General features: G+C 36.0%; 1 protein-coding gene across 1 annotated transcript; it reads left to right on the plus strand.

The window, feature by feature from the left end:
* Positions 1–1,833: 1,833 nt before the first annotated feature.
* Positions 1,834–18,016, plus strand: LOC145906456 (uncharacterized). The gene is made up of 15 exons (XM_082993871.1): positions 1,834–1,948; positions 2,108–2,164; positions 12,436–12,659; positions 13,056–13,095; positions 13,165–13,217; positions 13,454–13,615; positions 15,280–15,423; positions 15,636–15,797; positions 16,089–16,202; positions 16,415–16,512; positions 16,576–16,758; positions 17,323–17,563; positions 17,662–17,722; positions 17,786–17,890; positions 17,963–18,016. Exons 1-15 carry the CDS (start codon positions 1,834–1,836, stop codon positions 17,992–17,994), a joined length of 1,791 nt encoding a protein of 596 aa, XP_082849997.1. The 3' UTR covers positions 17,995–18,016.
* Positions 18,017–18,217: the final 201 nt, after the last annotated feature.

The following is an 18,217-nucleotide window of genomic DNA, read 5'->3' on the forward strand; positions in this document are numbered from 1 at the left end:
GTCCTGCGAACCAGGAAAAGGCGCGGTGTCAAGCAGTATCTGGTGAAGTGGCGACATTACGGAGAGGAATCAATTCCTGGATCGATGGAGGAACTTTTTCGGCAAAGATAGTCTAAAGTAATCATTGTCAGATCACCGTGATTTATTCGGTGATTGTGACCCAAGCCTGTGGACTACGCTGTTAGCAAGCTCTGACGGTTACGTGTTGCCATCCCCTATAGTAAATAATCACCCGTCTTATTTTGCAACGAAACTTTGCTCCGCCTGTCAGGTTAGTGAAAGGTCACTTGCAAAATCCATTCAGCCCTTGGCAGGTCAGGCCCTGCGGAAGGTGGCTATTAAGAGGTCCCTGTGATTTAGAACTTGACCATTCTAACAGACTAGAAAGCATAAACGCAAGAACTCGGAGCGTCGGCAATCTTGAATGTGACAACATTTTTACTTATAAGTGATGGCGCTGATCAGTGATTACTCGATGCGTTGAGCAGAAAGCGAATTGGATTAGTTTGCACTGAAACCGACGCAAATCTAAATTTCGCCCTTCAAGTATTTGCATTTGGTATAAAAATGCGTGATTGTAATATGTGACGACTCGAGCGAATCGTTCAACAAGATTAAACTTCAGGCACATTATGTTCACCAGGGAAATGGAATCTTTTATTCCTATCGGCACACCTGATTTTATTTGTAACCATAACGATTGTCCATTGAGCAGCAGTGGAGCGCTAGCGTTTCTTTCTATGATTCTAGCCACACCCACCTCTCTTTCAAAAATTTCAGCCCACTTGGGTAATATTAACGCGCGAAATTAATGGAAACGAAGTATTTGAACGGTTGATTTTAAGCGACTCGTGTAAGAAGTTTGCAAATAAGTTATCATTAATATAACAAACGAATGTTGTTTAATGTCTGGACCAGCCTGGCTTTTTATCAGGAATATATATTTCACCCCATGGGCATCTTCAGTTCCTTACAGTAAAAACAATAAAATGATTATAAAAATGTCTGAAAAACAACAACAGTATTGAATGGGCTAGTGACAAAAGCAACAACAACTTTGACCTCTTGCAATGCTACTGTGCCAAGGCAAATATTTTCGACATTCGTACTTATCATGCTCTGGTGGGTTTTCCATTCAATCTAATAGTTCCTGCTTGATCTAGGGAAGAAACGAGGTTGTTAGCAGTCATCAGCAGATATTCTTCGCAGCGCAAACTGTGCTTGGGCTTGCTGAGATAATACTGCTAGAAAATTCAAATTGTTGACAGTATCATAGCAATTGCGTGCGTGCATGACAGGAGTTTTATTGTGTTTACCGTGACAATTTGGACCCCAAAAATGTTGTATTAACAATTATTTTTTTTCGTTTCCTATTTAAATATAATTGTCGACCCAACGCTTTTTTCATTGTTATATCAATGATTCTTTGATATATTCTTATGAGCAACGAATATAAACTGTAAAGGCCTTCGTATTTCTAGAAGAAAGTATCCTGGGTGGGAAATTCCCTGCGTGAACTCGTGCGGCTATGTATAAATGCTGATTAGCGCAGTAGGTGGCATTTCTCTTTTTTCGGTTCTAATTGCTTGTCGTAAAGTATGACTTCATTCACAAGGAATAACTTTTATATTGTTACTTGCATTAAAATGGTTGCCATTTGTAATACAAGTGAAGCGGTCCTTCTAAAATGTGCTCGTGCATCTATGTGGAGCTATGTGCAACTATGTGCAACTATGTGGAGCTGTGTGCAACCATGTGGAGCTATGTGCAACTATGTGCAACTATGTGGAGCTGTGTGCAACCATGTGGAGCTATGTGCAACTATGTGGAGCTATGTGTCGCTATGTGGAAGGCTCGCAAGGCTTGGACGCTACTTTTGAATTCCCTGTACACAAAAAGACGGTTTTAAAAGTGTTTGGCGACCCCAGTTTCATGCAATGTAGACCAGGTGTATCTGTTGTTACTTCAACGTATCTTTGCCTAGTTTCGTTGATAAACAGTGGTCTTGATTTTGGCATTGTCTTGTATTGTTCTCCTTAGTATTGTTATTGTGTTATCGCTTCAACAGTGTGTATTCTGTGGTTACATCACGAACAAAAATTTGCAGGGTACTTGGCGGCTTCCCTGACAATTTGTCTCGATGATGCTACCACAATCAATAAAGGTCGGCTGACCTGTTATGGCTAGTTGCCACTGACTTGTCTGTTCACCTGTGCTCTCGGATGAGATACAGTAAATTCAAGGGTCTGCAGTGTACCACTTGTTTTCCAGGTCGGCTGCTTTAGCTGAATCTAAGACTGCTTCCCTGTTCTAGCTGTTATTACTGAACTCCGTAATTTTTAAAAGAATTATTTATTACTTGAAAGACATCTTTGCAATGCCAGGCGGCGTAAAGTTTAAATTTGTTCCAAGCACGTTAGTGACTGAGCGAGTAACTCCTACCGAGTGCCAGTTGTTAGTTAAGTGACCAAGACTGGTTGGGTGGCAAAGTAAAATAAAAGAGAATGATAACGAACTAATGACAACGAATTAAGCAAAGAGTTGAGACCGAGAAAAGTGTGAACGGGTATTTAACAAGTCACAATAAAAAAAGGTCTGTCGTCGAGCCGGATGCCAGAAGACTGTGCGATTTCTGCCAGGAAAGCCTAACACCGTCTGCAGCCTTCGGTCCGTCTGTGTTCCAAGTGTGTGAAGAATTAAGAAGGGAAACATGCGTGATGCTACACATGCCCCTTCCTTGTAAAGATTGATAGTTTCTATCCGAAATCCAATATCGTCTTGTCGTTAGGTTGTTGTGCTGTGAGTTGCGTTGAATCGTTTGAATGTTTTGCTGGTCATCGTCTGTGTTTCCGTCGTGGTTGCAAGCTGTCACGTTTTTTTTTTCTGTGTACAAAAGAACACCGGCAGTAAAATGCCCAAACAATTTAAAATATCTACGAAGCGTTTATGGAAATTGCGTGTTGCAAGACAAATTAAAAAGGTTATTAAAAACTAAAGTGAACCCCAAATTCTATGGCATTGAAGCGTGCGCAACAAATGCTTACATTCTAGCACATTTGAAGCCTAATGCCTCTACTTGTAGAAAAGTACGCTCGTAAAAATTTAAACGGTTTGCCGCATCGCGATCCTTTGTTCTTAAAGTGCATATGACACGTAAAAATGAAGCATTCTAATAATCAAACTAAGAAATGTTCATAACTTTAGAACATTTTTAGCGAAAAAAGTAGCTTGATACGGCGACTGGTTTCTGAGATACAGCTGATCAAATTCGCACTTTTGTCGCTGCGAACGAAATCGTGCAAAAGCGAGATATTGTTGCGTGACGTCATAGAAGGCGCTGCGGTCGTGCGTGAGTGCTGACAGCAAGCCTTATGCGTAGGAATGGAAAACATTGTAAAACTGGTTAAACATAATATTGCATTAACCAGGGGACAAAATATGAACAAGTGCAATAAACGGATTTTTAGTGCAATAAACGTTACTGGAACAGGGTGTTCTTGTTGTTACAGCATTTATGATAGCTAACGTGATACATAAACCTTTGAAAACACGACAGGGACAAACCGTTAGTTTACCATTGTCATATTGTCCACTTACAGCAAAAGATAGTAGGTTAATTGAACTTTGGCCGACCAAATTAGCTGTTATTCCGTCGTAATACCACTTTTTGCCCGACAGTATAGCGTTGCCTACGAGTTCGCGTCACAAATGATTTACTTACTAGTGCGAAACAAGAAATGTTGGAATCATCAAATTAAAGTCAACACAAAGGGGAGGTTAAAGTTATGACTTAACACCCAAAATGGCGTCATGTAATGTCACTCAGCAAAGAAACGCACAATTTCCGTCTTATCGGAGTACAGAGTAATGTCGTTTCTGCTATACCCTGTGGTATTCCGTTAATTAGGGACAAATAAGCCTTTGGTTTGCGACGTAACAGTGACACATTTTTGTGTGATGCATAACCCTGTTCTGACATTTAAGGTAACGTAATCTGTGGACTCTCCTATTTTTTTAAACTATCCGATATCTGCAAAAACGGCTTTTTCCCCTATCTAAACAGTGCATTTTTTCGACGCGAGTCCCTTGTGTGATGTGCTATTCTCCTCAGCGCTTAAGGTTTACGATTTTTGGTCGCCGTTACTTTGGGTGCAGTTTTGTACATTTTTTTGGTTGACGTAGAACCGTAAAACTTTAGATATATGTTTGTTGTAGATGTACCTTTAGTTTTACGCAAAATTGCCATGGCCGTGGCATATGCACTTTAAAGCGAACCTAAGCAAGCGACTTTAAAATGGAATTTTATTGCTTACTTTTGTCAATTCAGGGAAAAGTGCACAAATGACTCTCTTGTCAATACGACTAATCATGTAGTTTTTTTTGTCCTCACTGAAACTTTTTGAATTGCAGGTTTGTTTGCTCGCTTGTTGAGTAAACATTCCTAATCCTATCCCCATCTTCTGTTCAACTAGTTTCAGTTTTACAGTTGTCTAGTTCTTGAACGTTTTTGTCAGGAGAGATTACGAACTGGGTGTAACGTAACGTTGAAACAATACTGCTGAGGATAGAGAAAAGGCATTACTGAGAGCACAAGCGCAGATAGAAAATGAAGTTCGTTGTTCAAGGTCCAACTTCAAGTAAAGTTAGGCTGAAAACGCATTGCCTTAGATAGGAGAACAGCATTACTAAGTATTTCCCTGATGCGATAGTTGCCGTTAACTTCAACACGTTGTTATTTGGCCGAAGCAAAAATTTTCGATTTTGGTGCTTGATGTCTGTATTTTCCAGCATTTGCTGCCTGAATGTAAAATTTGTACCCCAATAAATTATTGCTGGACTACACGCGATTTTTTTGATTAAATCTAAACCAATGTATTTTGTTTGGATTTTTACCAGCAGAGTTCTGTTGTCGGACCTATTATTGGTGTCTGAACAATGAGTCCCTTATGAAATACACGTTGAATGTACAATAATTATTTGAGGATCTGGCTAACACTTTGTAGAAATTTGTAGTGAATGTCAAATACCATCGGATCGATTATCCCTTGAACCTTTGCAATGATGGGACAAATTAATGACTTTTATGCGCATCAACCTCATTCGTCAGCTTCGTTTAAATCCGTAAAAAACAAACAACAACATTTGTGGTTATATCGTTAGTTCCTCATAAACTGGTTAACAGAAGTGTTATCGTCAATCCTATAGTTATATAGTCATAGACCTATCGAAGCAGGTATATAACTTTTTACACCGTTAAAATCAATGTAGAAGGGTTGACTATCTCTGTGAAGTTTTTGTATCAAATCCAACTAATTAAGCAAGCGAGATGAAGTAAGTTGTGTTTGCCAAGACTCGCTTCACGCACGAGGAACAAAACAAGCGATTTAACGACAGAGAGCTTTTTTGCGACCTTAAAACCAACATCGAACACGTGACGCTCCACACTCCCTGTCTGCCATAGAGTGGCAGCAAGTTGTCCAAACACCCTTTGGTCGTCAATTACTTCTTTTGAGCGTCATGTCCACCCACCATAAAGTCACTGAGCGTGGGTGTACTCTATTGATTTGACGTTCTGCTTGCCTAATACTTTGTTTGCTTTTCAGTCATTTGCAAGATGCCAATTTAATGGGGTGGGCTCTGTCACGTATAATATCTATGTTACAGATACGTTGGTGTTGAGATTATTGTGCAGTTTTTGTGTTTTTAGAAACAGTATTCACGTATGCTCGTTGCTTTCGATATCAAATATTTCATATAAACAAAGTTTCAGTTCAAAGTTGGTGACATACTTAGATGGTGAAACGATACCGAAGACATTCTTCCGTCTTGTATTGGGTCCTGTTATTAGTAACCAAAATAATCACTACGCAACTACACGATCATAAATCAAGATTCGTAGCAATAAATTCCCATTTACCGACCTTTAAAACGGGAACAGGTAGATTGTGTTTGCCAGACTCTAACATTTCGCCTTATAAAAGTTGTTACGTTCCAGGGCAGAGCCTTCTAGTCAATATTCTACTATTCCTAACCTGCAGGCAACTTCTTTTGAAACGCTGTATATGTTTTAGTGCATGAACAACTGGTTTGCCAGAGTTTAATTTGATCGATTTACAAACATTGGAGGTACAGGAAAGGTCAGATAGAAAAAGCATCTCTGGTAAAATGATTAAAGATGTCACTAAGACCAGTTTTAAGAATTGTCCAATAAACTGCAAAGTACACAACGAAAAGTGACGTGCGTTATTGTGCGAAGTTCGATTTAAACCATTATAAGCGATAAACTACATTGAAAAGGGCAACAATAACTCTCCTCTTTTGTTACAATCTTCAAAGAAGTTGTTGAGATAAAACATTGTTGTTTGATCCCACTTGTCCAGATGTACAAGCAATTATGGTTGTGGGTATTCGACCAAGTCACCGCTGTTACTGCATCTAATTGGTTGATTGTGTGAAATAGCGTACATCGCATGTGATTACCATTTTGTGCCGTCGTCTAGGTGTCGCGCGTATTTATTTCATTTCTTCTCCAACGAGCGTTGGTACAGAGTTAAGCTATCGTAGGTCTTCAGATGTCGCCTCCTGCGATTAGGTACGTTATGATGTGCAGATAACATTGCTTTCAGTGCACCCCGGTAATGACGTAGGTGTGATCGATGTCGTTGCGTTGGTGTCTGCATGGTAGCGTGATGTCGTTGCCATTGTGCGTTGGACGATGCAAAGAATCGTAGAAAACGTCTCTTGGCGATGACGCTCGTACGCGTTTCATGAATTTCCATTTCCGTGAAAATTTCCGTGAAACCGAATGGCGAAGCATCCTAAGATTGGCCATGCTCATATCATGGCAGGTATCGTTAAGAAACAATGTACTAGAGTTGCTTCTCTTTTATGAAGATTTTGTATCGAACCCAACGCACCATGCCACCACACGATCATAAATCAAGATTCGTAGCAATAACTTTCCCATTTACCAACACCTAAAACAGGACGAGGTAGATTGTGTTTGCCAGACTCCAACATTTCGCCTTGTTAAAGTCGTTACGTTCCAGGACAAAAGCCTCCTAGCTAATATTTTATTATGCCCAACTTTCAGGCACTTTATTTAAACACGCTGTGTATGATGCAGTGCATAATCAACTGAACTTATCACACTGGAAAATGTAGGAGCTACAGGAAAGGGTCAGAAAGAAAAAGCATATCTGGTTCATGAATATAGGTGTCACTAAGAGTTTTCAGACTTGTGCAATAAACAGCAAAGTACAAAACGAAACGTGACGTGTGTTATTGTGCGAAATTCGGCAAAAACCATTAGAAGCAGGAAAATACATTGAAAAAAGCTATATAATAATTCTCCTCGTTTGCAAAAGCTTTCTGCAATAATTGTTTGTAGCCGCGATTCATCCGTAGATCTTCTGTAATAATCTTAACAGAAGTTGATGAGGTAAAACTTTGTCTGTTGGATTCCACTTGTAGCATGTATTCGCCATTTCTAAAGCCATCATGTATGTGTGTATAGTGTGGACGATGTATGGAATCGTAGAAAACGTCTCGTGACGACGACGCTGGTTGTGTACGCGTTTCATAAATTCTTTTGCCGTGCATCGACTGAGAAACATCTTTTTGTTCGAACGTTGCGCCGAAACAAATAAATGTAGATGACATTTTGGCTTTACACGAAGTGCTTATTAACGGTTGTTTTAGACATTTGTACTTATCATGCTCTGGTGGGTTTTCCAATCAATCCAATAGTGCCTGCTTGATCTAGGGAAGAAACCACATCGTTAGCAGTCATCAGCAGATATTCTTCTTAGCGCAAACTGGGATTCGACTTGCTGAAACCATATTATAGGCTGTTGTTTCCCAAACGTTGGCAGTTTCCTAGTAATTGCGTGCGTGGCAGTAGTTTCCTTGTCTAAGTCTAAAACGTCAAGGGTCGTCAGTGCTTGACCTACGTATGTTTTTATTGACTTTTTGTCGCTTACCGATCTCGTTACGACGAAGAAAATGGTGGTTTTCGTAGTGTAGTTTTTGAACAGTTATGTTTTGGCAAAAACATTAGTTATTTTTACATTATATTTTTTGCTTCGCTGCAGTGTTTTTTTTTAAGTGTGATGCAATCTTGTTCGGGTATTTCAAAACTTCTCTTTGCTTTTACAAATATTTTTCAAAATTAGTATGTTAAAAAAAACAGGGGAGTAAATTTAGTCGATCTGGTTATTTTTCGGAGGAGACAAGGAAAAAGGCAAGGGAAAGATAACTTTTCGATAAACTTAAGGGTGGTATCGGCCACAAGGTTTCTTGTACAAACAAAAACACATTAAAGTTGCTTATCTGGGTATGTGTTTGTCTAAATTTGAAAATAAAATTGTTTGGCGACATTTCAGACCGCAAAATGCTGCATTAATTTTTTTTTTGTATTTCCCAATTAATTACAATTGTCGAATCCATGTTTTATTCCTTGTCGTAACAATAATTCTTTAAATTACTCTTATAAACAACGAATACAAACTCTGAAGACGCTTTCTGTGTATTTCTATGGAAGAAAGATTATTTGGTGGGAAATGCCCTTTTTGAACTCCTGCGCCAGATTGGAAAAAATGTCGTGTAAAAATTGCCGATAATCCGCGCAATATTAATTAGCTGAAGTATAAATATACAAAAAAACGTTGCGATCGTCCGCGCAATTAACGATCGTCGAAAAAAATCCTTCGCGCAAAAAACAAACTTTCCAATATGGCTCGTGCGTAACGACATAAAATTGTGTGCTACAATGCAATGGTCTATGTATGGATGCTGATTAGCACATTAGGTGGCACTTCTCTTTCTTCGGTGCTAATTGCCAGTCGTAAAGTATGACTTCATTCACAACAGACAGAAAGGATAACTTTTAAATTTTTACATTGCATTTGACATGGAAGGCATTTTCAATGCAAGAAAATGCCAGGCATAGCACTTGCAAAGCAAAAGATAGAAAGGAAATGACATCACCGGAGCGGTTCAACAGAATTTGAAAACGCTAAATTATGTATGTCGTGGCGTTAGCTGGTTAGGTAACATTATTGTTATTTAACACACATTTATAATGTGAATTACCTCGCATCAACCCCCAACTAATTATTGACGAACATTGACACAAAACTACGATTGTGAAGTTAAAAATGCACGAAAGGGGCTTTACCAATATATATACACATATTTTGTCTTTCTTTTGCACTGATAAAATTTTTTCTTTTTAATGTATATACAGTTTTCCAATGCAGATTTTGTAAAGGTTAATCTGGCAATTGATTTGATTTGTATATTTAAACCAACATGGATCCAGAAAAATTCAAATCTGAAAGTTCACAAATGAAATCAAAGACAGGATCTTCGATAAATGAGCAACTTCCACTAAAGCAGAAAAAACATCCTTCTCATAAAAGGTATGTAATTGCCACAACATGACTTTTGTGCATGGAAGCTAACCAGACCAACAGTGTAATGCCATGAGACTGCAACGTATGCTGCAATAGGCAAGCTTAGTGAAACTTAATTTTGAGTATATATAATGTCTGTTTCAAGGCAACCATCCCTCGGGTCAACATACCTGGCTTCCTGTTACTTTCTTTAGTAATATAATATTCTCAGTAGTTCCTCCAATCAAAATATGTTTATTCTTTTAGGCCATGTGAATCCAAACAGCATATGTTACAGAGTTAGCATCGAATCGCATTGAGTCTAAGTATAGAATCAGAATAGAATGAACAAATACCAGACTGCAACACAGGTAGCCCAGAGCATAGAAAATAATTTACGCAATATCTTGAACTAACACTGAACAGCAATGTGGAGCCAATAATATGAATTGTGTATAAGCTGCAGACAAAGTCGTCTTATAGTCACACCAGCTGCACTGATGAGACCTTTTAGGTCGAAACAGTGGCCATCTGTCTGCAGCTTATACACAATGCATAACACTGAACAGTTCACTTGGGAAACAGGATTTGCTTACACACACATGCATTAAACATATTGGACAACTCATCGAGTTGACGTTGTGGTGATGACGTACAATATTTCAGCTTGGTATTTATAAGATCATAGCAAGACTATGCAGATGTGCTACAGATTACAGCGTAACTGAAACCTATAAAGAACTTTTTGTCATGCGAATATTTCAACAATGAAAAATTGGAAGAAGCTGCCCATCCAAATGTTGATGTACCAGCTATTGTGCATTTAGATAGAGTGATTTATTATGTCATAATGAAAATTTAACAATCTATGCTGGCATCAAGCAGTTGTATTCAGGCTGAAATGTTTCTTTGAAATTGTTCCAAAGATCTATTCAAAGTAGCATAAAATCCGCCAAATTTGTGTTGCTTCAAACTTTTTATGATAAGTCAGAGCAAAATACAAATGAACAAACACTCGGAGAAGTTTGGCCCATGGTCCCATACCATATCAATACTTCACTGACTGAACTGTCTTCACCTGCATTTAGTCTGTTTTGAATGACTTTTGGATAATTTGGTGAAAGTAAACATGCCTTATTGGTCACCCAAATACACTGGCTTCAATTTCATAGGTCATATTTTTTGAATATTAGCATTGGTTTGTAGTGAACATGTTATTAATTTCTTCATAAAAACCATCATGGTGACCTTGAGTTCCAAAACAAAATACCCAGATGTTCCTTGAAGCATGTTTTAAATTTTATCTGACACGTTAGGACTCACAGACAGGATCAAATACAGTAGAAGAAACTTTACCAAAACTCCTTGGAGGGAAATGTCTGGGACTTAGAAATTTCATGTTCTCTATAAAAGATTTTTATTGATTTCTACTGTAAACTAACTTTGATGTCATTGAATAGATGAGAGATGGGCCTTGCATAAAACCACAGTAGGTAGAATACTTTTGACCACTCATTTTTCTACAAATTCCAATTGCATTTTTTACCTAATTTGTGTAAATTTTCAGGTATATACAAAAGACTCACCATTTGTATCATATAATTTTCACTTATTCACTACCACTTCTGTGATATTCCTGAATTTTCTGTGTGAAAATATTTTTTTTTTCTTTTAATACCATATATAGATAGTTTAATATATAAAAATTACCAACTAAAAAGGTTTGATGAAGGTATATGTGGTGATGAGCAGATGGAATCACAGACAGAAACGGAGACAAAAGCAACTTTTCAAGCCAGTTGTATATGGTGGGCAGTGTACAGAATAGAATGCCAAGCACAGAACTTGCAAATGCAGGCCATGGTCAGATTGGGAATATCAGGTGTACATAACAAGTTTACATTGGAGGCTAAGACAAGCTTGTGTTTGTATGTTCGTTGATAGTTGAGCCAGCGTCATCAGAAAGTAGTATTGGAAATTTACACAACACCACAGTATGTGCTTATAGAACTTATTTTTTAGTACTGATAAAAAAAGGTTATCTAAGGGGTAAAAGTTATTTCTAGTGGTTTAACATCACAAACTTTTGCACTAAATCTGACAAATATTATTGCATAAATATGCAGTAGCCTGTATGTAGATTTCTCCTTGGTAAGAGATAGTGTAGTAGCTAAGTCATGTTCAACAAAAAAGGTGTAATTAAATCTTTATATTAAACAATATCACCAAAAAGGACACAAGACTCTGGATATTCCTCTGGACATTCCTCTCGACATTCATCAATAATATCAGGTGATGACCATAGGCGTTGATTTAGGGGTGACTGGGGTGACATGTCATCCCTCACAAACAAACAGGGGTGACAACGTATGTATTGTCACCCCTGGATTTCGTTTAAATTAAAAATTATTGTCAGAAAAACCACATACATTATATTATGCATAAAGCTAGTTTCAAACGACCTGTATTATCACCGTCACAATCATGACAAACACAAGTGTTTCGTGGATTATTACGCAGCGCAGCAGTTGTTGTAGCATAATGGTAAAAATCAGCATTGTTGCGTAATAGATTTGTTTGTCACTTCATAATTACTAAATCTGCAATAGACCGAGTAAAATAAAAATGTGCTGCTTTCAGTAAGGGGGGCAATAATTAAAGTGATTAAAATTTAGTGCTACAACAACATGATTCTGTGTTAAAACAAAGTGACACGAAAGGGAATTTGCGTCGTATACGTATGTTCAGGGCGATACGATTGATGAATGTTTTTTGCGTGTTTCTATAAATTGGAAAAGTCACCCTTAATATTTTACAAAACGTTAAAAAATCGACGCCTATCGTGATGACATAAACGCTCGCGAAGGTCAACAGTTTTCTGTTTTAAGTGAAATTAAATACAACATATATTTTATCCCACCATTCGATAAAACACAATAAATAATTTTTAATAACAAACTTATAGTAGTGTTATACGGTAATGTTATGTCATTGCTTGATATTATGTATCAAAATGAATTATATCAGTGTAAATTTGCAGGTTCAACTATAAGATTAGATCCAATGTTCTCTGCCCCCTATTGGAGGAGACCTGACCAAAGTGCAATACTCCATGAATGCATGAGGGCCTATGAAACAAATGATGAGGAGATAATTTCTTCAGTAGCTTCCTCACTTCCTGATTGCCTCGATCTAAGTTGGTGTAGAATCACTCAGGAAGAGATTGAAGCCCTCTCCTTTGTTATTGAAAGAAGAAACAAATCGGTATTATTTTATAGTTTATGAAACTTCTTAACAACATGATAAGCAAATATACAATATATATACAATATATATATATATACAATATATACAATATATACATAATGTTTCAACTTTTTGCAAAGCGCTCACAGTTTAGTGTCAAGGATGTGCTGTCATTATATTTAATTTTTTGAAAACCATGTACTCCTTCCGTGTTTGTATTCTCACAAATATCCTATTTCAAGTTGATTGTTAAAGTAAGTAAAAAAAATTTAAAAAAATTAAGTTTACTTTATTACTCAGTATGTGTGGTCATTACACTTTCTTGCTTGACTGCGTGTTCGTTGAAAACTATGAACCCCTTCCTTGTTTGTATTTTTACTAATATTCTAATTTGAAGTTCATTGTTTTATTCAGATGAGGAAACTCGATCTGTACGGGAACAAGATAGGAGATAGTGGAGCAGCTGCATTGGCTCGTTGCATTCAAAACATTGAAGAACTTGTTCTGTGTTATTGTAACATAGGAGACCAGGGTGTGGAAATTCTCTCAGAGAAGATTAAAGATTTGCAAAAACCTGTAAGATACAAATTAGAATTCAAGTAAAGCTTGACAATTGGTTGTTGTGTAATTTCACATCACCACAAAATGAAACAATAAGTAAATATATTTGAAAAAAAGAGTTTATTTCTGTACTCAGGTTGTCTTACCATTATACTTTCTTGTTTGACATGCATGTTCATTGAAAGCCATGAACCCCTTCCTTGTTTGTATTCTTATTAATTTTTTTATTTAAATTTCATTGTTTAATTCAGATCAGGAAACTCGATCTCTCCTCAAACAAGATAGGAGATAGTGGAGCAGCTGCATTGGCTCGTTGCATTCACAAAATTGAAGAACTTCATCTTTGTAATTGTAACATAGGAGACCAGGGTGTGGAAATTCTCTCAGAGAAGATTAAAGATTTGCAAAAACCTGTAAGATACAAATCAGAATTCAAGTAAAGCTTGACAATTGGTTGTTGTGTAATTTCATATCACCACAAAATGAAACAATAAGTGAATATATTTGAAAAAAAAGAGTTTATTTCTGTACTCAGGTTGTCTTACCCATATACTTTCTTGTTTGACATGCTTGTTCATTGAAAACCATGAACCCCTTCCTTGTTTGTATTCTTACTAATATTCTAATTTCAAGTTAATTGTTTCATTCAGATGAGGAAACTTAATCTCTCCTGCAACAAGATAGGAGATAGTGGAGCAGCTGCATTGGCTCGTTGCATTCACAACATTGAAGAACTTCATCTGGATTATTGTGGCATAGGAGATGAGGGTGTGGAAATTCTTTCTGGGAAGATTAAAGATTTACAAAAACCTGTAAGATACAAATCGGAAGCCAAGTGAAACATGACTATCGGTTGTTGAGAAATTTTATATCATCACACTAAAAAAATGTGAAAATTAGTTATTAAATTTTGTTAAATTGGGTCTATTTTGCTACTCAGGATGTGTGGTCATTATGCTTTCTTGCTTGACTGCATGTTTGTTGAAAACCATCTACCCCTTCCTTGTTTGTATTTCTACTAATATTCTAATTGGATGTTCATTGTTTCATTCAGATGAGGAAACTCGATCTCTCCATGAACAAGATAGGAGATAGTGGAGCAGCTGCATTGGCTCGTTGCATTGACAACATTGAAGAAATTGATCTGGATGATTGTGACATAGGAGATGAGGGTGTGAAAATTCTTTCGGAGAAGATTAAAGATTTACAAAAACCTGTAAGATACAAATCGGAAGCCAAGTGAAACATGACTATTGGTTGTTGAGAAATTTTATATAAACACAATAAAAAAATGTGAAAATTAGTCATCAAATTTTGTAAAATTGGGTCTATTTTGGTACTCGGGATGTGTGGTCATTATACTTTTTTGCTTGATTGCATGTTATTCAAACCTGTAAGACACAGTTAGTCCTTCACTTGTGCTTGGTTTGGTCTTTTTTCCATTGTTCATATTCTGTTTTGTGACATGAAATTCTCTCAACAGAATAAAAAATATTAGAAACACCTGCAAAATTAACTTTTCACTATTTCAGACTGTTTTATCACTTACACTAAAAAAAAGTAGCTTTTACTACAGGATCTGCCTGGCTTTTTATCTGGAAGGTTGTTTGCCTTGACACCGTAGCATTGCAAAAGGTCTAAGTTTTTTTATGAATAGTCCATTTTTTGCTGTTGTTGTTTTTCAGCACTTTTAATATCATTTTATTGTGTTTACTGTATGAAACTTTCTGATAAAAAGCCAGGTTTATCCTGTAGTAAAAAGATACTGCTCTTTTTAGTGTGATTACAAAAGTTTACAGCGATTGCTTGGCCTGCATCTCCAGTTTTGGTTGGAACCCAATTTTTCATTTTTAAATTCAGTTTTATCACTTATGTTTGTTTGTGGTAATTTGTTTACATTAACCACTGTAACTATGCAACTATCTGATATTGTCCATTTTCTGTTGTTCACATTGTGAATGACCAAAAGATATGGTTAACAACTAAAATTAGTTGTTTATCATGAAATAGTTGTAATTTTGTTCAACATTCTCTGATATTCTTTGGCAATATTTGTTATGTAACATCTGTTGTTTAGATGAAATATGTGAGTCTACAAGACGACAGTTTGACGGATGAAAGTGCTGAGTCATTGGCTGGATGTATGCACAATATTGAGATGTTGTTTGGCAAAACATGTAACAACTTTACACAGGCAGGGAAGGATCTCATCAATTCTAAAGTGATTGAAATAAAATGCATGTTTTTGTTGAAAACAAAATACTAAACTTTTCATTACAATTAACATTTCTTTTCATCCTAAAATTGCTTTGGTCTGTTACAAGGTTTTATATGATGTTTAATTTACAACTATAAAGAAACTTATTATATATACTACTAATAACATTGTAATGACTGATGCATGACTAATAATTATATTTTCTATATTTACAGAAGCATAAAGAGTATGAAGTAATCCAGTCAACATCATCAGTTGTTGGTGTGGAAGGTGGCAAACTTGAAGTGATGGGTTGTGTTGTTGATATTCCTCCTAATGCACTGGATACAAATGCAAAAATTTGGTTGAGAAGTTACTATGGAAATACTAAGTCAAATGTAAGTGGCTTAGCCATTGCACTTAGACTTAGCTGACCCCTGCGATTAACTTATCAATTTCTAAAAAAAGTATATGTTCTGGTCCAAACACTTAATCTGTTTAAACAAATGACAAAAAATATTGATGCATCAACAATACACAATTTTTACAACCATGTACATACATTGACAAAATTTTATGTTTGTTGTCTTTACAAATGCAAGATGTAATTTCTTGGCTGTTAGGAAGTAAAATGTTTCATTATTCAACAATTATATTTAAATTTTTATTATTGGGTTTTCATTCCACAGAAGGAAATTACTCCATTGTTGTATTGTGGACCAAGCGGGTTAAAGTTCACCAAAGATGTCACCATCACTTTACCAACATGTTTTGTGTGTGAAGATCTTCATCAACTTGTTGTGGTAAGTTTAAACATTCATCTTGTTGCCGTTGCATGTTTCATATTTTAAAATAAAAAAATAAATCATCTTGAATTAATTCAGTCAACATAGAAGTACAAGTTTTAAAATGTATCATGGAGTAATGAAGGTAATTTATAATTCTTATGTAGAAACACTAGATACACTTTTATTTTAAATGATGTTGTAATGAAACTGTTTAATAAAATGTTAAGGTTGAGACAAGTCAAGATGGTAAAACATGGGAATATTATCAAACTTTATCCTACAATGGAGAGGGAAAGATTACATTTAAAGTAACTCATTTTACCTGGTAAGTGTATTTTTTTAAAGAAATGTAAAAAAAATTGCCTGAGTCTTGTTTTTGTACTTGAAGGTTTCGCGTTATTCGGAAGAAACTCTTTGGTTGGTCAAAGGAGAAAATGGTCCTGGGTGGATTTCCATCAAAGGAAAGCTCTGACTCTGCTGAAAGACTTTGGAGACTTGTTATTTGTGACAACTTGCAGTTCAACTTAAAGACTGATGATAACCTCAATAAGTTGCTTGGTTTCACTTTAGGGTAATGAATCACATCGCAATTGTGATAAACAATTGCTTAAAATAATGTTTGGTAGAGATGTTATAGGTTTTCAGTTAGTCTATCGGTAGTCAAATCCCTACCATCAAAGATCACAACAATACAAAAAAATCTCTTTTTTGATCACTCGACCAACATTAAAAGCAAACTTTTGAATTTTTGAAAATATGTACATAAATCTTTACAAAAAAAAACAATTTGACCATACAACGGCAAGCTAATCAATGCGAAAATATCAGTAACATTCTAAAACAATGATATTTTGTCGTGAGATTCTTGATAATGCTAAAATAAATTTTTAAAAATATTTTCTCATTCACAAGCATTAAACTTCATAGTTTGGTTATTATTAATCAAATCCAAGGTGTATCAAAATAAATTTTCAATAGGGTAAACAGTGAAATGCCATCCATGATGTAACACTCTAACAAGTCACTTAATAACAATACCAATTGTGCCTAATCCGTTTCAATAAATTCCTTTGCCAATACATTTTTTTGTATGTCTAAACAAAGTACATAATATTCTTCATTACTTGTTTACCAGATCAGATCAAAATGAATCTACACTCGCACTCAAAAGTGAATCTGGTAGAGTGACATTCAACAAAAATCCAATCAAATTGAAGAATACATTTTCAAACAATTGGACACAACATGAGGTTTTGTTTAAGTTTTCTCCATACAGTGGTTATGAAATGGTTAATGTTGAATTGGACTTTCATGGGAAGCCATTCACAACAGATTTTGGTATAAAAGTCAATACAGAAGACACACAAGAAAAACAAGTAAGTTAAAACATAGCCCCTTGCACCCATAATTATAAGATTTGTAAAACTTTCTGCATTTTACTTTTTACGTTAAATATGTATGTGTTGGTTTACAGAAGACAAGACAGAAATCTGATTTGAAATTTGCTAAGTCACAAGATCCATTGCAACAAGCAAGTATGACTAAGCACTGATTAGTTTTGAAGTTGTAAACCTCTTATATTTACCTATAATTTCCAGGTACTGCAATTACTGGCTGTACTTTAATTGAACCACATATTAACATAGCAGGAGGCTCAGTTAACACAACAAACACTCAACAGCCGATGTCAACTTCATCACCAGGTTTGTGTGGTGTCTGCTAATTACACACAGCCATAAACTGAGGAAACTGCTAAAATTTGAATATATTTTTAGATGCTGGTCCTTCATGCAGTAAACATTATTAGTTTCATCTTCCAATCCTTGTTGTAAATTTTGCAATTCGAGATTCAACACGTTTTTATGCAATGTGACATTATCTATGCAGGAATGCGTCCAAAATATTGAGCACTTTTCCTGCAATAGTCAGACAATTTCTCTGTACGAGTCTTAAGCAACAAATGCACTTTAATTGTTTTCTTGGTTTATTATATTTGCACTTGTTTATTTTCTGATGCAGTTTTGTGTGTC

This window comes from Ascidia mentula, chromosome 6, assembly GCF_947561715.1.
Source record: "Ascidia mentula chromosome 6, kaAscMent1.1, whole genome shotgun sequence".
Taxonomy (NCBI): domain Eukaryota; kingdom Metazoa; phylum Chordata; class Ascidiacea; order Phlebobranchia; family Ascidiidae; genus Ascidia; species Ascidia mentula.

Coding starts and splice junctions, on each gene's coding strand:
- LOC145906456 (XM_082993871.1), top strand. CDS start 1,834: ATGTGTCGCTATGTGGAAGGCTCGCAAGGCTTGGACGCTACTTTTGAA. Junction 16,203..16,414: donor ATCTTCATCAACTTGTTGTG/GTAAGTTTAAAC, acceptor TAAAATGTTAAG/GTTGAGACAAGTCAAGATGG. Junction 16,513..16,575: donor AAAGTAACTCATTTTACCTG/GTAAGTGTATTT, acceptor TTGTACTTGAAG/GTTTCGCGTTATTCGGAAGA.